The 23,847-nt window shown below is 34.4% G+C and overlaps 1 protein-coding gene across 1 annotated transcript in view; it reads left to right on the top strand.

Annotated features, from left to right (window-relative positions):
• Positions 1 to 23,847, top strand: part of ADAM23 (ADAM metallopeptidase domain 23) — a 236,395-nt gene that overhangs the window by 152,983 nt on the left and 59,565 nt on the right. Inside the window, exons 10-14 of the mRNA XM_074192744.1 lie at positions 2,379 to 2,447; positions 6,026 to 6,189; positions 15,494 to 15,578; positions 16,670 to 16,760; positions 18,711 to 18,759. Coding sequence (XP_074048845.1) covers positions 2,379 to 2,447; positions 6,026 to 6,189; positions 15,494 to 15,578; positions 16,670 to 16,760; positions 18,711 to 18,759 — 458 coding nt within the window. The remainder of the gene's footprint in view (positions 1 to 2,378; positions 2,448 to 6,025; positions 6,190 to 15,493; positions 15,579 to 16,669; positions 16,761 to 18,710; positions 18,760 to 23,847) is intronic.

Below are 23,847 nucleotides of genomic sequence, written 5' to 3'. Positions count from 1 at the left end.
AGAGGTAGGATATAAACTCAGCTCTCTCCTGACTTTATTGTTTTTTTTTAACCTGTCTTAATCCCACCAGTTGCCAGTGTGCACTATAAAATCACCTTCTCTTTATTTTGTATGTTCCTGTCTGTGTACATATTTTCTCTCTCTCATTAAAACATAAGTTCATTGAGAGCTTTTTGTGTTTGAATACCTAGGCACAGTACCTGGCCCAAATAACTATTTAATAATTGTTGATTGGTTGATATGAGGCATTCCTAGTCATAACTTTGGATGACTTTCAAAATTTATTGAGGAGAGAAAGCACAATCTTTATCATTGAAACTCATTTGTACATTTTTTGAGGGAGTTTATTGAAGGATGATTGGAGTTTGGTATTTTGTCAGTTCATTAAGGGATAAAAGTATAGCTTCAAAAAGTAATTCTTTTCTCCCAGGTGAAGTTTATAAGCTTGAAAGCACTGATAACATGTTCTGATTCTGATGACCAGGATGCCAGATTTCATTAGTCTATTTTCAAAATGGAACAAAAACCAAAACCCCATAAATCTTCATACTCTATATCTAGCTATGTGTTATATGCATGTTTGTGAGGATACTCAGATTTTTCACAATCTGAGTTTTGTAGGCATAAGAGTGAGAGTTAATAAGGGAAGTCTCCCTTCCTTTCCCTTCCTACCCTTCCCAGTTGTGTGAAAAATGAATTTTAATTCAGGAATTCCTAAGGAGTATGTCTATCATTTTTTTCCTATTGGATGCAAGGTATAAGGAGAGGGAAAGGGTTTGATTTTAAGAGGAATCTTTAAAATAAATGAACTGGGGGGGCGGCTAGGTGGCGCAGTGGATAGAGCACTGGCCCTGGAGTCAGGAGTACCTGAGTTCAAATCCTGCCTCAGACACTTAATAATTACCTAGCTGTGTGGCCTTGGGCAAGCCACTTAACCCCATTGTCTTGCAAAAAAATTAAAAAAAAATAAAATAAATGAACTATATATTCAGAAGACTAGTAATAGTAAAGTTTCCAGGTTCCTGATTGGGCCAAGACCTTGGAAGAAAGGTTAAATCTTGTCCTCAGGTAGCATAATGAACCTTTAAAAAGACCTTATTTATTTTTTGAGACATCTTTAAATGTTCTGCATGTAGTAAGAAAAATTCATTCAGATGAGAAAAAAAATGGGCTATTGATTCATTAGAAAATTTGTCCTACCTCCTATGCATGAGCAAAAGAAAATTTAAGCTTTAACAGACATGAAATTTAAAAGACTTAGGAATCCTCTTATTATTGGAAAAATATACTTCTAAGAACTAATGTTTGATTTATTATAAAACTGAAATAATGCTCCCAGGTTTTAAAATTTACAAGTTTCAGTTTGGATTTTCATTGCCTCTCTTGTATGGAAACTTGTAGAATCATTATGGAGCACCTACCTATAGAGGAGTAACAATTTATTAATACCAATTCTTCCAGCTTAATATATATATATATATATATATATATATATATATATATATATATATATATATATATATCCCCTTACGTGTAGTAGATATTTGGATATTTATTAAATTTCAAGTCAATTACAAAGTAAATAATAGATCTTTAGTTCTCTCTCAGAGCTATGAATTAGTTCTCAGTATGCTGTGATTGACATTTATTCCTTTTCTTTATAAAATTATTTTAATTTAAGCATATTTTTCAATCAACTGAGGTAATATTTGTCAAGTTTCTGGAATTTAATAGGCTCCTAATTAATGCTTGATCCCTTCTTTTCTTCCTTTGAGTTTATGTTGAAACACTTTTAAAAAACTCATTTGGTAATATAACAGTACAGTTTTAAGCCTCAATAGGTTAGAAGTACAATAAGACTTTTGGGACAGCAGAGATACTTGGCCAAAATTCTTCTCATATGTAAGGAGAGGGAATAAACACACAGCAAACAGTGGGAAGTTGAGTGATGTTAAAACTTAAGAGGACAACATGGATTTAATAGTAATAAAAAAGAAATTGAGCCTTCAATTAAATGTCTTTTACTTTAACTATAAAACAGGTTTTAGGGCCAACAGAGAAGTAAAATATAAAAATTAATATGTGGTAGGGGTTATATTCACAATCAGATTAACACAATATTTGCTAGCAGCACAAACCACAGTTGGAATTCTAGATTTACATATATACTTTAATGTGTGTGCCTAGCGCACACACACACACACACACACACACACACACACATATAGATACATATTTCGATATACATGCATACATACTATTGTTTTAGGGTTTGCAAAACACTATATAGATGATTTATTTATTAAAAGGAACTTGGAAGTTGAAGAGTACTATTTTAACCACTCTAGATTTTAATTAGTATTTATTTTTTATTTCAGTACAAGAAATACCGTTCTCATGCACATACCAACAATTTTGCCAAGTCTGTGGTCAACCTTGTAGATTCTGTAAGTATCACCATTTTTCTTAAACCTATTTTTATGGCTATGAATAAAAATTTTGTTACATGTTGTTCAACTGATAACAAGGCATAACAGGCACACATTTAGTATTTTCCCAAAATATATTGTGTTCAAAATTGGAAAGTTTCTGACACTAAGTTAAGAAATTGTTTGGTTGTCCATCGAGTAATTTTGGAGGTAGATCATTACCTAGTGGCTAGATTAAATCAAGCTAGATTTGTTCAGAGACCTTACTGGTGTTATTAGATTCCAAAAGTAGAATTTATTGAGTGTGTAGGAAATCCATTAGATAAACATAACTCTGAACAGTAGGGGCACTATCTTCCTTTTTCCCTATCTTAAAATGTTTTTGTTCCAACCACAAATCCCTCTAATCTGAGTATCAAATTCTAATAATTAATATTAAATAATAACTATCTAACTCTAAGTAATAGTATTAAAGGACAGAGTATATTACCCTAAAAGTATATGGAACTGAAGGTTCTGATGGGAAAAAAATCCATTTTTAAGTTGTAAGGATATAAAAATATCATGTAAAGTTGGAATTGTCAGAGAGACAGTTGATGAATTCATTTAATTTTAGTTCTTGTTGATCAGTTGGTTCATTTCTTTCTATCTGTCCTTTCATGACCCCATTGTGATTTTCTTAGCAAAGATACTGGAATAGTTTGCCATTTTCTTCTCCAGCTCAGTTTTTATGGAGAAGGAAAACAAGGTTAAGTGACTTACTAAGGTCACACAGCTAATAATGTCTGAGGTTGGATTTGAACTTGGAAAGATGAATCATCCTGACTTCAGGTCAAGCAGGCCTACTGTGCCATTCAACTGCCCAATTAGGTTTTCTAGTAAAATCTAAAATTTTTATTGTTGAAATCAATTGCAAAAGATGATGGATGAATTTTTTGTCTGTTGAAGTTATGATACAAAAATGATTTTTTCTGGAAAAGGATATTTGGTAATGTTTCTTGCTTACTTATTTTTGCTTATTTTACAGAATGGAAAACAAAACTTTCCTCTTTTTTTAAAAATTATGCTCTTCTGCTTTTACAACACTGTCATTTCCAAATATATTCCCTCTTCCTCACTTTCCTATTCAGAGAGCCATTGATGAAACAGAAAATAAAGAAGAGGGAAAAAAAACAAAGTTCAAAAAACAAAATTGACAAACACATCGGTCAAGTCTAACACTGTTTCATACCCATAAATCCTCAACTCCTTCAAAGAAAAGGAGGGGATTATTTTCTTATCTCTTTCTCTCTCTCTCTCTCTCTCTCTCTCTCTCTCTCTCTCTCTCTCTCTCTTTTCTCTCTCTCTCTTACTTTTTTTTGGGACTTTTAAATTACATTTACATTATTTTACGCATTTTGTGTATTTTTTTGTAATTCTTCATTTTACATTAGTATTTGTTTCTTTTTTCTTTTTTTCTATTTCTTTTCTTGATTAAAGCATAGTTACTTTCTGTTACATTCTTCATGTGCCAAAATTTGTTTAGTCATTCCACAAATGGCAAGCATCTATTTTGTTTCCACTTCTTTACTGTTACAAAAAAATGCTGCTATTTTTCTTTCTTTGACATCTTTGTTTTATGTATCTAGCAGAGGAATTTCTATATAAAGAAATATGAACATTTTAGTCATCTCAGAATTATTTTAAATCACTTTCTAAAATTTTTGGACCAATGGCTTCACCAATAGAACATTAGTATGCCTGTGTCTCTCCAACATTGATTTTTCCCATCTTTGCCAATTTATAGGTTATAAAGTAAAACCTCAGAGTTGTTTTGAATATATTACTCTTAATACTAGTGATTTGGAGTAGTCTTTCACATTTTTTTTAATATTTTACAATTCTTTTGAGAATTATTTGTTCATATCCTTTTTACACTTAGCTATTGAAGAATGTCTCTTGATCTTGCATGACCATAGTACCATAGTACCTGCTAATATATATCTGTTGTATATCAAGTATTTATCTGAGAAATTTGCTACAAAATTTTCCCCAGTTGACAGCTTTCCTTATTATCCTAGTTTATACAAAAATTGTAAATATCATATAATCAGCATTATCTATTTGACTTTTTATAATTACTACAGTTTTTCTGTAACTGTAGTTATGAAAAGTACTTGATTTTGTTTTAATATAATTTATTTTATGGTGTGATTTTTAAAATTCTTTTAAATTTTTTTTATTTATTTAAGACAGTAGGATTAAGTGACTTGCCCAAGATCACACAGCTAGGCAATTATTAAGTGTCTGAGGCCGGATTTGAACTCAGGTACTCTTAACTCCAGGACCAGTGCTCTATCCACTGCACCACCTACCCTCCCCTGGTGTGACTTTTAATATTGAATTCACATAAATGTTTCAAATATATTATAGTATATGGTGTAAAATATTGATCTAACACTTATTTCCTCCAAATGACTTTTCCTGTCCTTGTCACATCATTTTTTTGTTGATTGTGTTTATTTTTCTGATTCTTCTTTATCTAGTCTATTTTCTTCATCTACTTTTAAATTTTTTTGGTTAGTAACAAATACTCTTGATGATTATTGCTACTTTTAAAATTATTTCCCTGAGATTCTAGACCTTTTGCTCCAAGTAAATTTGCAAATGAAATATTCCCAGGAATAGAACTTTTTATTTTTACAAAAATATTGTTTGCATTAAGAATTATTCCTTGTGTTACTGTAGTATAAGATTTTGAAACTAAGTAATACTAATTAAAATATATATTTAGATTTAATTAGCTTTTGATGCAATATAGTAAGAGGAACCCTTGATACTTCAGGCTGATTGAGGTATGGTAACTTCCCACCCTCCCCCGGTTTCTAGTTCTCTATTTTCATTAACAGTTGGAGGATTAACTTTTTGTTAATAGAATGTGTAACAGAAAATGCCTGTGGTTTTGCTATTCACAAATCAGATATTTAATCGGGAAAATAATTCTTGTCATGTTGACATTATACTTGAATATCCAAGATCTGTGTTACTAATATCTACCACAAATTTTGCAGGACTCAGAAGCACAATTTTTATAGCCAAAGCAAGCATTACATTTTTTTTTTGCAAGGCAAATGGGGTTAAGTGGCTTTCCCAAGGCCACACAGCTGGGTCATTATTAAGTGTCTGAGACTCGATTTGAACCCAGGTACGCCTGACTCCAAGGCCAGTGCTTTATCCACTACGCCACCTAGCTGCCCCAAGCATTACATTTCTTGCTGAGTCTTTCTAAACCTAGCTAGACTGATCTACAACCAGTAGGTCTATTTTCTAAGCTTTTTCATCTTGATAGTATCTGCTAGTATTTTTGCTGTGCTACTATAAATTTGAGAACCTATGGCCTAATGCTATCATGAAACCTTACAATGATAAATATGGAATCATGTAGAAATTTATTTTCTTCTGGAGGTAGGTAATTGTATCTCAGTGTTTTGAGCTAATGATTTCCCCATGTTTCCCTCCCACCTTACCTGTCTTGTCTTTCCACTGACTCTAATTGGCTAACTGTGCATGTTTGACCCAGTGTTCTACTCCTGTACCTGTCCTGTCTTTCCTCTCAGATTTACAAGGAGCAGCTAAATACCAGGGTGGTGTTGGTCGCTGTGGAAACGTGGACAGAAAAGGACTACATTGATATTCGGTCTGACCCTGTCCAGATGCTCCATGAGTTCTCCAAATACCGACAAAGAATAAAACAACATGCGGATGCTGTTCACCTCATCTCGTATGTGATATATTATGTTCTTGCCATTGGCATCTTGTGTCTCCCTTATTTGTTTCACTCTACTTTGGACATAGGAATCCACACCCTATAGCACATACCTCTACCATCATCTTCGGGTGGTCAGTGGAGAGAGCATGAGGCTGGATGTCAGGAAATCCAAGCTCAAATCTAGCCTCAGACACATATTAGCTAAGTGATCCTGGGCAAGTCACTTCATCTCTGCCTGCCTCAGGTTCTTCATCTGTAAGAGAAGCACCTACCTCCTAGAGTTTTTATGAGGATCAAATGAAATATTACTTTTATAGCATGGTGCTTGATATATATATATATATATATATATATATATATATATATATATATATATATATATATATATATATATGTAAATATAAACCTAATCTGTTATTTAGTTACATGAGAGACCATATGTCATCCATTTTTACATGCTTCATTATCTAGCATTATTCTTTGTATGGTGGGAATTCAAATTATTATTCAATGAATGAATGATACTGAGGTCTGTGTGAATGGATTAGAGACAAATATTTTAAAGATGTCTGAACCTTGTAGTGTAATATGTGCATATGGGTACATTATCTCACCCATGATTAAACTTATTTCATGTCCTGAGGGCTAAATGGGAGTTTACCCAGATATTAATGCTGTTTGTTAATAGTCCTTTGAAATTACATTATGGGGGTGGCTAGGTGGCGCAGTGGATAGAGCACTGGCTCTGGAGTCAGGAGTACCTGAGTTCAAATCCAGCCTCAGACATTTAATAATTACTTAGCTGTGTGGCCTTGGGCAAGCCACTTAACTCCATTGCCTTGCCAAAAAAAACAAAACAAAACAAAAAAAAAAAGAAATTACATTATGACATATAAAAAGAACCACTGCAAATCAGCTAAGTATATTATAAAACCAAAAATTGATGGAATATTTAGACTAATGCTGATCAGAGGAATTGCATTATCCCTTGGCAGTTTCATCCATTAATCATCTCAAAGGATCCAGGAGAATTAGCTTATTTTTCAGAAATATCTTCTTTTCTATAAATATAGACCTTGAATGTGGACAGTATAATACTATTGAGTAGATCAGGTACTGAACTGGACCCCATACATGATTTGGATCTTTGTGGTTCCTCTAATGATTTGCCATGCAGTCTTAGGCAAAACTTCTTACCTCTATAGCCAATTTCTTGTCCTTTTCTACCTTACAAAATATTCATAGTTTGGGCTTTAAAAAAGGTTACAGAATTGAAATCCATACTATTTTGATGGCATAGTTTTTTCTACTATATATATATATATATATATGGAAGATCAGAATCTTCTGCCATTCTGCATCTTATAAATATCTCAGAAGTAGATACTGTACTTGGAGGGTTTTCTTTGATATTTGCTTCTAGCCAAGTATGGTTAAATAAAAGGAACAAAAGCAATGAACATTTTCTTATTGTGAAAAATGTGAATTGATCCAAGTTTATTGGAATTTGAAAGCTAAGCTAACATTATGAAAGTTAAATTGGTAAACTCCACACTCTTGTTAGAGAGTAAATCAGCATATTATAAGTTGGCATGAAAACTAGCTTGATAACTCAATAAACTTTTCAGAGAGAGAGAGAGAGAGAGAGAGCGCCTTCATAGTTTATGAAAATGTCCTTCTTGGATCAAGGAATCTGCATTGAATGTATGGGCAGAAAGCAGCTGACTCTCCGTGTTATTAAGTGAGTCATTGTAAGCACTATGGTTACTATAAAAACATGCCATAAAAGCTATTTTGGAAAAAAATTTACAAAAATCAGGAAGTTTATTGAAGCAAACTTTAAGCAAATAAACTAATACACTGTTAAGACTTTTCCTTTATGAGCTAGACATCTCATAGTAGAACTAATCCATCCATACTGTTTTGGGATCTACAGGTTATGACCTCCCTTAAAATGAAGGAAGGTGAGAGAAGTTTAAAAATGAAGTGTGAAAGTGAATCCTACTTGAATATCTTCAATTTTTCTTACATTATTATTTTTGCTATGTTACTAATTTCATATTTCATATTTTAATCTGGAAATACTACTTACAAAGAATATTTTCATAGAACTTTTATTCACAACAAAATGGATCCCCTGAAATACAGCTTGAGAAACACTAATTTAAACATATAAAAGTAATCCTAGAAGAGGGCTTAGACAAATTTAAAATTCAGGTTTAAGATCTTGTGTCAAGATTCCTGAGATGGAAAGGGACTTGATAATAAAGTCAAGATCGAAAAAAATCTAGAAAGACTAGGATGTTGGAATTACTCACAGAAGATTTTTAATAGAGAAAATATGCAGTCTTATACTTGTATTAAAAAATCAACTTCATGAGAATAAGATGGGTAGAGAAGGTTACCTGGATTGTAGTTTGTCTCAAGATTTTAGTGAATTTCAAGTTGAATATAAGTCAACAATGTAAAATTGACAGCTAAAACAAATGTAATCTTAAGATAAGTTCATTAAGATGTTATGTCTAGGATTAGGGAAATGATTTTCCTCATTGAACTATGATTTCCTTCATTCAGCCATATCTGAAATACTATTTATTCATTTATGAATGTTAAATATTACGAAAGATATTGAAAATCTGGAAAGAACCTAGGGAAGAGCAACCAAGATGTGAAGCCATGTGATAAACAATTGAAGGAATGTAAGATGTTTAGTTTGGAAAAGACTTGACTAGGGGACATACTTGCTGTTTTTAAGTTCTTGAAAAATTATCAATTGAAATTTAGAATGGATTTAGGATTATTAGCTATAGGATCATAGAACATGAGTTTGAAATATCTTCAGAGACCAGTTAGTCCAAACCTATTTTTTTTTTTTAGTTGAGGAAACTGAATCCTAGGAAGGCTGAGTAGGCTTGCCCAGAAGCACATATGTACATATATAGTAAACATTGGTTAGACCTAAATCCAGAGCCACCATTCTTTTTTTTTTTTTTTTTTTTTTTTTTTTGGTTTTTGCAAGGCAAATGGGGTTAAGTGGCTTGCCCAAGGCCACACAGCTGGGTAATTATTAAGTGTCTGAGGCCGGATTTGAACCCAGGTACTCCTGACTTCAGGGCCGGTGCTTTATCCACTGTGCCACCTAGCCACCCCCCCCCCCCCACCATTATTTTTACTGTGCCATGGTGCTAGGCTTCAGGGATCATATATAACCTCTTCCCTCTTACATGGTACTTTGTCTTTTTCCCATAGAGCTGATTATATTTTACCTGGTATTTTATATAAACATACATGCATGCATACACAAATAACATATACATATATTTATATGTACATAGATAATATACTCATATGTATTTTATTCTGTGTTCTATTGTACAAATTTTTGAGACCGAGACCAGTTCTTGTTCATTCTTACATATCCTATAGGTACTACAGATAACTATTTATAAAATGGATGACAGCCAATATAGGCTTCTATTAGAAGTGTTATCCTTTTTAACATTTTTTAAGTTATTCCAATTTGTATGGAACTTCAAGTGTTGAGATAAGAAATAACAATTACAAGTACTTTTTTAAAGTGGCATAATTCCTTATCATTTTCATTACCCCTTGCTTAATATATTTTTGTCTCTGAATCTGTTCTTGAGCTGGAAAAGAATTGTATAGCTGTAACTTCCTCAGTGCCAGATTCCTGAGATAGAAATGATCAAGTCATGCACAAGAGTACAGGGCAGGCACTGCGTTATTGGAACTTGTCCAGACTTTTGAATCTTCATTCCTTTCTTCATTTTCTTCTTTCTCCAGAAAAATTATAAAATTAATAATTTCTTAAGGGACAAGTTGCTAATCCATATGTATCATTGCTCATTGTAGTGAAGAGGGACCAGATGGGGAGGAGAGAAAGAGGTGGGTGGGGGATAAATAGAGAAGAGGGAGAAGAAATAAGGAGGAAGAAGAAGAAGAAGAAGAAGGGAGAGAGAGAGAGAGAGAGAGAGAGAGAGAGAGAGAGAAAGAGAAAATGAGAATATTTTGCCATTGCTGCTATTTCTGGCTGGAGGCTTAGAGCTGAAAAAAAAAAATTATTGCTTTACTTTTTTCAACTTGCCAGGGCAGAGGAAAGAATACTAATACCCTCGTTCCCTCTAGGCAATGAGTAAGAAGAGAGGTCTAATGAGTTGAGCTGGAAATAAGACTGGGCCTCTGCTATTTTCACCCAGACTTCACTTAGAAAGAGCACCCCCTTTCAGAAAGGAGATGCTGAGGGACTGGTTGGTGAAAAAAGTCACAGTAAAGGAAAGAGTAACCCATTCCCATAAAGGAAGAACACAGAATGACTGGCAAGTCCTGATTTCCAGTATAACCCCACACCTAGCTAGATTAGCAATCCAGATATTGATTTTAGAAAGTTATTACTTTGAGATTTATTTAACTTTATTATTAAGGCAACCCAACTTGGAGATGGGCTTCAAAATTGTCTTTCAAGAAAAACAGCAAGTTAATTAATAGAATTGGAATCAGACTAAAGAAAATGAGTTCCATAGTTGAAGAGCAAGTCAAAAATCAAAGTGAAATTATTTTCATAGTTTTTATTTCAGTATTTTTCTATATTAAATATAATCTAAACCCAATCTTTATTAACTAATGAGGTTCTCAAGGTCATAACATCTGCCCTTTTTAAACTATGTGCTACTCATAGTTATGGGAGTACTATAGTTAAATGTCATGGTTTTGCTCAGTGTGTGTGATAATCCTTATCCATAAAGCAGATCACATTTTTAAAAGGAGAAATATTGAATTATTTTGATGGAAGAAAACAGGTCTTAGAAATATCCAGAATGACTCACAACTCATTTGCCAGCTAACTATGAGTAATGCCACTCCACTAAAATGATTTTATTTTTAAATAACTAAAATTATGTGGAGTGGAAATATCTCTCAGTTTAAAGGAACTAAGACAATTCAGTTTAAGATCAAAATTAAGTTTTGGAGTGGGAAGAAAGGAAGGCAAACAAATTTTCTCAGTATAATTTTCTTTAGGAATTTAAACTACTTAATTGACATTTAAAAACTTCATTTAAAAATTCCGGCTTCTAAACATTTAGGCATGAGGTCAAGTAGAAAATTGACTAGAAAACAAATTCACACTAACCTATCTACTTCCAGAGCCCTAAATTCAATAAAAAAAAAATTAACAAAAGAAAAAATGAATGAGTATTGTGATACCTCTTCTATTATTATTGTTATAAGAGAGCAATAATAGTTATCCATTTTTTGTGAGTATGGCCCCTGGATTAATCATGTATGGGTCAATTTTTTGGTAATGAATCTCAACTAGCAGGCATGTTGCCAAGCCTGTATTTAGAACCATTCCATCTGGTAAAAATACCAGAACTTTCCCTCATTTGGCATTGTTATCAGGAAACCAAGGGCATCTCCATGCCATAGTGATGTATGAGAAAAGGAATTGTATTTTATTAATGAATAAAAAAACTTCACAATTCCTGAATAATTAATCACTCATCATGAATTTAGGTCAAATATAAAAATTGACTATAAGCAAAAACAAAATGGACCAGTGTAGTTTCATTGCTTAGCATTAAGTGAAATAAATAACCACAGAGATAAAAATTAATGGATATAACAATACCCCTACTCTCCTTCTCTCTTCTTCCTTAAGTATTCAGCATCTAATTCAACAACTTTTGCATTAAATACCTTCTATGTGCCATACGAGGACCTGGAGGTACCAAATGCAAAGCAAAATACTATCTTTGTCCTCAAGGAGCTTAATCCCATTGTAATGGTGGGATCCAACATTGGCAAAGATAATTTGAAGAAGGAAGCAAGAAATAAAGGAAAAAGGAGAGCCAATGGCACCTGATTTAACCTATCAGGGAATTGAAGGATTCTAAGAGGCAGAGGTTAACAGGGAATATATTTCAGTATGAGAGAGAGCCTGGGAAAAGGAGACACACACATGCACACACACATATCACAATATGCAAGCATATAGGATTCCATGAAGGATATCTAACAATAAAACAATTATATATATAAACAATATGTAATTATATATATCATATATAACATATATTTTTACATATCTATTCTTTACAGCATGCATTCTCTCTCTCCCTTTCTCATCTCCTTTACAACATATATATGTGCTTTCTCTTTTTCTCTCTTCTTTATAATATGTACTTTCTCTTTATCTCCTTTAGAGTGTATTTACTGTGTGTGTATATATACAATAAGTACCCCAATTACATATATACAGATGTGCATATATACATAATAGACATTCCATATGCATACATATAGACTTATATGTATATTTGGAAGTGGGAGATGGAATACTGAGTAGAGGGAACATCTAGCAGACCCAGGCCCCTTTTGTCTAGACAACTAAGATGTGAGAGGGAATGACAGGAAGGAAGTCTGGAAAGTCAGTGGGCTCAGACTGTGAAGAGAATTGAGGTTGAGAGGCTAGTATTTTGCCCTAACGGTGGTCTAGTGCCACTGATGATTCTTAAGCTCAGAAATGATGTTGCATATTCAGATCAGGTCTTAGGAAGATTATTTTGAATTCCTTGTGAAAACTGGAGGGGAAGCAACAAGAAAGAGTGGTCTCCAGTATAATAACCCTTTCTTTTGAATCAGTCATTTGCCTAACCTGCATAGTTTAATTCATTGCAACAAGACCCTGACCATTGCTATAATTATAATTCTCATAACTGATGCTGAATTTTCAAGCTGTCATATGTAGATTTCAACAGACAATATCTACTTACACGAAAAGATGAACATAATTGATATCATTGTTCTTTTTTAGAAATATGGAGATTTATGCAGAAAAATAAATGAATAAAGTCTTTGGCAGAACAAATATGGAAATTTAGTGGTTTCCAAGTGAAGCCAGTTTTTTCAGCAACTCTTTTATATGTGCTGACTAGGCATCTTATGGAAGTAGAGAAATGTTGCATTTTGGCAACTCTTTTCATGTAAAATGAATCTTTTTTCCCAGCAGATTAATGTGCTTACCCAATAGACCATTTACTTTAATCAGTTACTATATTAAAGCAATATTATTACATCTTGCAGCATTTCCTCAGAATCCTTTTATCTCTATCCCTGTAATTTAATGACAGTCCTGTAAGGGTAAATGAAACATGTATATTTCTCAGTATATCCCGCTTTCCCTCTCAGGTAGGTATCCTCTGTAAAAGAGCATAAAAAAGGGAGAAAAGCAACTCAGCAAAATTGATAAGCACATCAACCAAGGCTATCTTTCTGTTCAGTGGTCCATGACCTTTCCTCTCCTACAGCTCTTCTCAGAGTCATGAGAGGTCATGGACATTTCAAAGTAAAACATCTTATCTTGATTTTATAGATGAGGAAACAACTTAGAGATAGAACCTGGTTCTCCAGAGGCTCAGCAGAATGTCTTTCTCTTTTAGACTTAATATGGCCTCTTTACTTGTCCTGATGCTTAGGACCTTATGAACACTATATGAGGTTGTCATGTATACTCATCAATTCCACAAGCCTTTTAAAGTGCCTACTATGTGCTAGAGTCTGGGGACAAGAAAACAAATAGAAAAAAAATCTTACTTCCAAGGAACTTATATTGGAGGAATGTTTCTTCTTTTCCTCTTTCAATCCTCTTCCATCTCTTCTTCCTTCCTTCCCACCTGTCCTTCTTCCTGTTCTACCTTCATTTCTTCCTCTCTCCCTCCCTCTTTCTCCTTTCTTCCCTCCCTTCTTCTCTCTGTCCCTTCTCCCCTTGTTTTTTACTTCCTTTTCATTCTCTCTTCCTCCTCTTTCCCTTTCTTCTTGTCTCTTTCCATTTTTCTCACCCTTCCTCCCTCTCTATCCTTTTCTCCTTCCTTCCTTCCTTCCTTCCTTCCTTCCTTCCTTCCTTCCTTCCTTCCTTCCTTCCTTCCTTCCTTCCTTCCTTCCTTCTTTTCTTCATTGCTTCCTTCCTTTCTCTCTCCCTTCCTTCTTCCCTTTTTTCTAATGGAGGAAAAAACAAGCAAAAATTGTATGTACAAACAAGACATATACAGAATAAATTGGAGATAACCAATGAAGAACCAGTTTGGCTGAACTATAGAGAACAGTAAGAGAAGCAATGAGCAGTAGGGTTGGTAAAGTAGGCTAAGCCAGATTGACAAGAGCTATAAATGCCAACTAGATGAGATTTTATTTTTATTGAACTGGCAATAGGGAACCATTGAAGCACCATAAGGAAGGGTGTGATGTGCCTTGAGAATATCACTGGATGATCAAAGAATGAATGGCAGATTGGTAAGAGACCTGATGTAGGGACACCTATGAGGCAGCTCTTGGAATATCATAGGTGAGAAATAATGTGGGTCTGAAGTAGAGTAGTGGCCATATGAGGAGGGAGAAAGGGGTCAACTATGTATCAGATATTGCATTAAACACTGGGGATTCAAAAAAGACAAAGGGCAATCCTTGCCCTCAGTGAGCTCACAGTCTCATACAGGTGACAACAATCAAATAAATATATGTAAAAAGAAACTAGGTATTGAGTAAATAGGAATAAAATCAATGGAAGGAAGGTACTGGCATTAAGAGGGATTGGGAAAGATTTCCTATAGCATGTCAGATTTTAATTGGGGTTTGGAGGAGACCAGAGAAATCAGTTGAGGAAAGTGAAAGCATTCCTGGCATGAAGGTTAGCCAGAGCAAAGAACTGAAAGTGAGAGATGGGGTGTCACCTGAGAGATGCTGTAAAAGCCAAACTGACAAAATCTGATAATAGATTGGATGAGTGGTAGTACCTATGAGCTCAAGTCTGTGCATTTAGGGGATGTGCCATTGCTCATGGTTGTATCTTGATAGTTGTTTTAAATAACTCTTATTTTTAGTTATAGCATGTTTTATAATGAGCATCATAATAAATTATTATTTGTTTGAGACTTTATAGCAGTAAGGCATTTTGTGCACATGAAAACATCCAGTTATCCCAGCTAATCTGGAAAATACTCCTATTTATCAAATGAGGAAGTTGAGGTTCTGACACATTTAGTGCAATGTCTGATACATATGAGGTCATCTGGCAAAGGATTTGAACTCAACTTTGGATTCTAAGTCTATTGTGCTTTCCACTACATTGGCTAGACACGTACCATGGATTGAATTACATTTTTAAAGTCCATGTATTTTTTCTGTTTGTGTATATGTTAAATATGGGAAAGAAATTTACCCCTATATTTTAGGAGTGATTATCTGCTACTTTATATATTTATTTCATTTTTACTAATAGTATTTTCTTTCATTTTTTTTAAAGGCGTGTGATATTTCACTTTAAGAGAAGTAGTCTGAGTTACTTCGGAGGTGTTTGTTCCAAAACAAGGGGAGTTGGAGTGAATGAGGTAATGGTTGATTAACTTTTTTTAAGTGTGACTTTATCTGTAGACCTGATTTCATCTCAACTTTAGTCACTGATTCCCTTCACTACCACATGCTACTTTGCACACCCATTACTATATTGTCTAAGAAATTGACAACATCAAAAAGGTAGAATCATGGCCTTTGCACTTCTAGTTTCACAAAACAAAGATTTATTTATTTCCATTTCTGGCCTTGATCCATTGTAGTTTAACATAGTTTATCCAATGGGTGTGGCTTTATTTTTTGTCTTTTACTACAGCATCTATTTATCATTTGTTTCCCTTTCTCTCACTATCCCCCCTGCCTTGTTAAATCATATATCCCTTCCTTTTTCCTATCTCTCTCAATGCTTAAATTTCTAATATTTGTATAGTAAAAAGTCTTGGAAAACAGTGAATAATAATCAGGGAGTGTGCTGGTAAATGTTTAACAATTGGCTCTCAAAAATTGCATGTATCACTCATTTTTAAGGTTAATATGCATTTTTAAACATTTTCTCCAGCACTTTCTAAAGGCTTGACATTCAACAAAACAACAAATCAAATTCTGATTTGTATTGTTTGCTGATACTTAGGGTACAAAATGTTCACATTAAAAATTTAACAACTAACTCTCTTGAGCTGGTTCAGTCTGGCTTCAGCACACCTCTGACAACAGAAGTCAAAATCCCACCCTTTAACAATACCAAAATCATGTTGGGTTGGTGTGGGTTATCCTGTGACCTCCCCTATAGATTGGGAACCTATCTCAGCATGCTTATCATCTGATAACTAGTTTAAGTTGTAGGTTGGGTTGATCTGGATTCAGTATGTGACTGGGATAGCCTTGAAGTATCTGTGCTTAACGGTTCCTTATAGGAAGATGAAAGGAGATGACCACTGAATTAGAGAAGCAATCTGCTTCTAGGGCTATGATCAAAGGAGAAAAAATTTAATTGCATATGAAGTTCATTGATAATGCGGGACCTACAGCCTAGGACGTTGAGGTGATGTTGTGGTAACTATGAAGTAATAATAACTAGCTTTGTGCACTCTCTCAAATGTTTCCCATACACTTTCAACTCTGAAAACAGTATGGTCTTCCAATGGCAGTGGCACAAGGATTATCCCAGAGTCTGGCACAAAACCTTGGAATCCAGTGGGAACCTTCTAGCAGAAAGCCAAGTACGTGCATTCTCACTTTCTCACTATATGTTTCCCTGGATAATGGATACACCAAAAGTGTTACAGGAAATTATTCTTTTACTTTCCATTGTGTATAGATATTTATATTACAGGGCTTTTACAGAAGTTTCCTGTTTCTTTTCATAATTTTTCCCTTTCTCAATATAATACAAAATATGCCTACACCAAGGAAAGGTGTGTCCTTTTATCTTCATGTTCTCAATGTATTGGTCATCTCTTTTATGACCTTAGCCTTTTCTTCAATTTTACATTCATGTTGGCACTAAATAAAATGGCCACAAACATGCTGTTTTCCATGAGCAATGGAAATAAAATAAATTTTCAGTAATTATTCAATTCAGTGGATCTTCAGATGTTTGAAGGGCTGTCATGCAGAGGCAGATCTGGACTTTATAGGGATCATCCCAGAAGGGAAGTTTTTGAGTGTTGGGTGGAAGTTTCAAAGAGAAAAATTTGGGCTCAGTGTAAGAAAAGTTGTTAAAATTTGAGCTATCCAAAGATGTAATGGACTGACTAGTAATTGTAAGATGACTACTTGTTGACAACTTTGTAGAAGGAATTCTTGTTAAATAGGGTTTGGATTGGAGATTCTGTGATTCTGTCTCCACCTCAATGAGCAATGCAGCCATTGTTAGCAAGTGGTACCATTCAACAAACTGAGTTCATTAAGTCTTGTTGATTATTTTCATTTATTTAAATTTCATTTACTATTTATTTTCTCTAAGATATACTCCAGTTTTCATGACAGTAGTAATTATATTAATTATTTTTCATTTGTGGTTTGCATGGGTACCTCCAAAGTTATTAAGACTACCTCTCTTGCAGTGAAATGTCTTATGTCTTAAGAAAATAATAATTATTAAAGCTGACATTTATACAGTGCTTTAATATTTACAGAATACATTATCTCAGTGATGATTCTCTCCATAGCCTTGTGAGGTTGGTAGGTACCAAAGGTGGTGTTTTTCCCATTTTATATGTGAGATTTATACACAAATTTAAAAAGTTTGCAAATAGCTGCATACATTAAGGAAATATTTAGGATTCATTTTGGTCTTGCCTTTGAAGAAAAACATAAAGTGATAGGTATACCAGCAAATACATTGTTTTTTTAAGATCCTGCAGCTGAGCAGGTGTTGCTTGGGTTAATTCAGGAAATGACTGAGTTGCTTATGGTTGGATTAAGTCCAGGCTCTGGGTCAATGACAGTGCCTTGTGTCTGGTTTATAGAAAATAAAAAGTATAACACTCCTTCCTGAAATTTTTTTGTTCATGTGTTACTTGCTTACATAGAGATTTTTCTCCAACTGAATTTGGTTGTGATCTCTGAGTTTCCTTATTTGGAATTTGGAAATACTTCATAGAATTGTCTTACAGTCTGTTTTCTAGGGTATGTGCTCTTTAGTGATTTTAGTGTTTCTAGTCCATTATCTCTAACCTTGCACACCTACCCTGTAGGACAGAAGGGAGAAAAAAAAATCAGATGAAAGATGTAAATTGGTAATGGGAAGGGAAAAGACCAATTTCCTTTTGTGACCACACCCTATAAATGAGTAATGCCATGGTTTATAAATCAGATTTATAATTATTTCACATTTTTGTGTGTGATATGGGACTTCCCAACATCTATTCTTCAAGTCTTCTTGAGTAAAGTAACTACTTCATATTTGATCACTTAAATTTCCCATCTCGACTTGAGCCTTATATCATCATTTTCTAGATGAGAAGACTGAAGGTCAGAGAAGTTTAGTAACCCCCTTCACTTTCATAGTAACGAAATTTTGAATCTGGAAGTAAAGTGGATTTGTTCTGTGAGACATGGCCTTTCTTAACAAAGTCCTTTTCACAGAGTGAGAATTCTTGATGCAGATGTAACTTGGCTCTTGTCTTTTGTGTTTTTCTTTTGTGATTTTTGTTCCATTTGAAAAGAATGTGACTGCACGGAATCCTGGGGTGGATGCATCATGGAGGAAACAGGGTAAATAAACATTCTTGCTCAAAATTTTCCTAATTGTAAATGAAGGTTCTATGTACTTTTTGGTTAAAATGCTCCACTTAAAGTAAGTTATTGTTTGTCATTTCAGCCTAAATTGAACTTATATTTAAGATAATCATTCAGCCAACTAGAATCGAAAAATGGATCATTTGTATTCTATTTTAATTATTCATTTAAGGTCAAAGTTGTAAGTACTCTTCATATTTCTAGATAAAAGTAAACTATTAATTGTAAGTAAATCAATCTTAAAAATATTTTAGTATACTCACAATAGATTGTAGTGTTTTCTAAGGTGTCAATGACAATCAATGCTGCCATCAATTCCTGTTTTAAAAGAGGTTTAATAGATTCATGTAGAGTAATAAAAATTATAGTGATGCTACTTTCTCAATCAATACAAGATTAGTTTTTTAAAATAAGAAAGATTTCTTTTTCCTATATGGAGGCAATCTGCTGCTTAGAAATATATAGCTTAAATAGGCCCCTTCCATATCATAAATCCCTGATTTTCTTCTGGATTCCTGAATATTATTGCAACTTGGACTAGTAGTCATTGCTGGTATCTGGTGAAGGAAGGGGTGATGTATGGGGAGCTGTTCCTCTGTCCCTAGGAGGATCACCAATTCCAGGAGCCTCCTATTTTTTTTTTTTTTTTTTGCAAGGCAAATGAGGTTAAGTGGCTTGCCCAAGGCCATGTGGCTAGGTAATTATCAAGTGTCTGAGACCACATTTGAACCCAGGTACTCCTGACTCCAAGGCTGGTGCTTTATCCACTACACCACCTAGCCGCCCAGCCTCCTATTCTTAATCAGGGTCCACACCCCATTTTCTTTAGGAAAGAATGGAAGCAGTTATCATAGGAGTCAGTGCTTCCTATAGATCACCACGGTCTCCATACACCTTTTTCATCAACCCTAATCAGAGGATACTATCTGAGGAGACAGGCCAGGCAAGGTATGAAGAAGGAAGAAACCTTAATTTAGGAGGGATGTGTTTGTTTTGGAAGAAAATGGAGTCAAGACCTTTTATTACTACAGACAATAGGCAATGTAGCCTGCGAGTGAAAATTGACATATATTTTCCTATAGAACTAATGTTAGGCACTATCATATTCTATTAGTATTATCCATCAATCACCACAATCATTTCTCAGGAACCTATTATGTCTCAGGTACTGTATTCAATTATGGTATTTCTGCCTCATATCCCTTCCTTTACATGACTATCAAATTTATTTCTCTAAATCATGTCATTATCCTACCCAATCCATTCCAGTCTTGCCATTGCTTCTATATATGTATATATAATTATATATGCCTGTATATATGCGATACATATATGTATGACATAATCATACTATAACTGGATTGAATTTATGTCGGGAATTCAGGCTTGGTTCAATATTAGGGAAACTATTCATATAAGAGACCATACTAATTACGAGAACAACAAAAATCGTATTAGCGGTTGTTTCTAGTCATTTAGTCATATCTGGCTCTGCTTAAATCCATGAGATTTTCTTGGCAAAGATACTGGAATAGCTTGCTATTTCCTTCTCCATTGTGTCCCTATTTTACAGATGAGAATCTGAAGCAAACAGAGGTTAAGTGACTTATCCAGGATCACATAGCTAATAAATATCTGAGGTCTAATTTGTGCTCAGATCTTCCTGGATCTAAACCTAGTGCTCTATTCATTGTACTACCTAGCTGATAGTTACACTTATCTATTTCTATTTAAATAAAAATGCTAGAAAACATATGAATAAATGTACTTTTACTTGATATAGTATAATATGTAACAAATCAAAATCCAACATTTTAGTAATGGGGGTAAACTAAAGACCTTTCCAGTAAGATTGGGGGTAAAACTTTCTTTATATAATGCTAGAAATGCTATCTATTTTATTTTAAATATTTTGTATTTTACAACCTGACCCCAACCCATCTTTCTAGCATTTTTACTTACCTTCAGTACTTTGTGGTCCAGTCAGATTATTCTTTTTACAATTCCTCTTGCAGTACATGCTATTTCCCATCATTGCTTTTGCACTCTCTGTCCTTTATGTTTTCAAGATGATCCTTCCTTACTACAGTTGCTTAGAATTCCTAGTTTACTTAAAGATGACCTGCTATGAGAAACCTTTTTTGATTTTCTTCCACCAGTTGTTAATGCCTCACCCTTCACTCCTATTGCCTTGTAGCTATTTGCATATACACATATATGTGCAGGAGTATACTGGAGCCTGTTTTTCCTGATTGATGAGAGTCAATTGTTATATTTTCAATGTGATCATTTATACCAGGGAAATCTGGGCTTGATGTATTGTTTTGTTGATTTTCTAGACTTAAAAAAGTGATAGGAAAATCTTTAAAGGCATGCTTGTATTTTTTTTTCTAAAGAACAGGTTGTTGATCATTAACTAGCACACTCCTGCTTAAACCCATATATATATATCATATATATATATATATATATATATATGATATATATATTTATCATGCATGGATGCAAAAATATGTGTATATGCACATACTATGTATGAATATGTGTTTGTGTGCATGTGTAGATATAGATATAGATATAGATATAGATATAGATATAGATATAGATAGATATATATATAAAATCTCCCCTGATAGAATAGAAGTTTCTTGATGGAAGAAACTATCCTATTTTTGCATTTTATCTCCAGCACCTTACAAAATGCCCTGCTTATAATCAGTGCTTAAAAATGCTTGTCCAATGACTGATTACATTTTTGGGTTAGCCTGGGAACTCAATCACCCTCTTGGGACATTGTTTCTAAGGGAAAATAAATACTTATTTCTAAATAATTAACTTCTAAAGAAAACTTTAGAAAGACAACCTGTATATAGAAATCAAGTATTGCTTTTCTTTAAAAGAAATTTGCCAAATCTATTTAAATAATGGTTTTCCTTTAATAAAGAAAATAATATGGTTTTATTGTAATGCTACAGTGTTGCTTTAGTAATGCTATTACAACCTATCAGGATCCCATTTTATGTATGCCTGACAAATTCAATTCTGTTATATACCAAAGGAATGATAACAAATGGCTATCAGTGCTCATGATCCAACTTTACTTTGCGACATTTATAATTTACCTTTCTATATGTTGTCTAACCAACAGGTAATTTTTATAATGAATAATAGGGAAATAATAAAGACCTTGGTTTGATGATCCTCTGATGGTTAATATAAAGTGAAGGATAAAACAGGGTGCTCTCTGCCTATTAGAGGAGTTTGCCACTTTCATGGAGGATATCCAGTTCAGGATCCAAATAAATGAGGGATTCTTTACAGGTGCCAAGGTCTCCCAGTTACTTATTTTTACAGATGATGTACTGGAAGCATCAAGCCCCAGAACACTGAAAAGCCTCCTAAATGAGATCTGTGATTACTTAAATAATTCAGCCTAAGTAGTCACAGAGGAAAGGCAAGTGGATAAAGGATACATTCTAACCAAACTGTAATAGGGATTTGGAAGGACAATCCTCAGAGCTTGATCAGAAGTGCATATATTTTATTTATTCATTCATTCATTCATTCATTCATTCATTTATTTATTTATTCTTTTTTTCATCTTAAATTTATTTTTTATTCTCATTTTGTACAAATGTTTTTTTACATTAATAAAATATTCTTGTTTACAAGTAAACAAAATACCCCTCCTCCCCCATGAATATAGATAGACTTGTTAAATAAAAAAAATAATAATAGTAATAATTGTAGGTATGGCCAGGTGGCGCAATGGATGAAGCAACAGCCCTGGAGCCACGAGCACCCGAGTCCACATCCAGCCTCGTAAACCCAACAATCACCCAGCCGTGTGACATGCAAGCTACCTGATCCCCACTGCCCTGCAAAAACCAAAAAAAAAAAAAAAAAGAAAGAAAAAGAAGACTCAAAATAAAACAAAATAGTAATAATAGTAGGGGTGGCTGGGTGGCAGACAGAGCATTGGCCCTTGAGCCAGGAGCACCTGGGTCCAAATACGGCCCCAGACACCCAAAGATCACCCCGCTATGTGGTCCCAGGCAGGCCATCCAGCCCTACTTGCCCTGCACCCTCCCCCAAATAATCATAACAAAAAATGTGCTTGAGTCTTTGTTCCAACACCAACAACTCTGTCATGGGTGGATCTCATTCTTTATGATAAGTCCATCACAAAAGTTATTTCCATATTTTTCCACCGTTGCCATTGCTGATCGCAACTCCCTCCTTTCTTATTTCTCCACTACCATGTACTCTATTTTCTCTCTCCTTTCACTATGACTCTGCTGTAGGGTCACTGAGTGGCACAGCAGACAGATCCCTGGTTCTGGGGCCAAGAAGCCCTGAGCCCCCATACCACCCCTTAGGCCCAGAATCCACCTGGCCCTGTGGTCCTGGGCAGGCCTTCCATTCCCAGCCCCTTGCAAGAAGTAAGAAAGAAAATGTGTTATATCTGGCCACTCTCCACCCATGGTCCATCCTCTCCTCCTTTATTCACATCCCCACCCCTTCCCCCTGTTCCCCCCCTCCTTCTTACTCCAGATGTCTATACCCCATTGAGTATATTTGCTGTTTCCTCTCCTAGCCATCTCTGATGAGAGCAAAGTTTCCCTCATTCCCCCTTGCCTCCCCCTTCCATATCATTGCAATAGCTCATTGTAATAAAAAAAAATCTTATGTGAAATATCTTGGACTATTCCCCCTTTCCTTTTTCTTTCTCCCCTTCCATTTCCCTTTTTTTCTATTGACTCCATTTTTACACCATATTTTATCTTCGAATTCAGCTTTCTCCTGTGCCCCAACTATAAAAGCTCTCTCTACGTGCTCTATTAACTGAGAAGGTTCATATGAGTATTATTAGTGTCATTTTTCTATGCAGGAATACATGCAGTTCATCCTCATTATGTCCCTCATATTTCCCCCCTCTCCTCCAATCTCCATGCTTCACCTGAGTCCTGTATCTGAAGATCAAACCTTCTGTTCAGCTCTGGCCATTCCAAAAGGAACCTTTGAAATTCCCCTGGTTCATTGAAAGTCCATCTTTTTCCCTGG

The sequence above is a fragment of the Macrotis lagotis genome, chromosome 6 (genome assembly GCF_037893015.1).
Source record: "Macrotis lagotis isolate mMagLag1 chromosome 6, bilby.v1.9.chrom.fasta, whole genome shotgun sequence".
Taxonomy (NCBI): Eukaryota; Metazoa; Chordata; class Mammalia; order Peramelemorphia; family Peramelidae; genus Macrotis; species Macrotis lagotis.
Note: the sequence above shows the minus strand (reverse complement) of the source record. Positions and strands in the feature narration are given on the sequence as shown.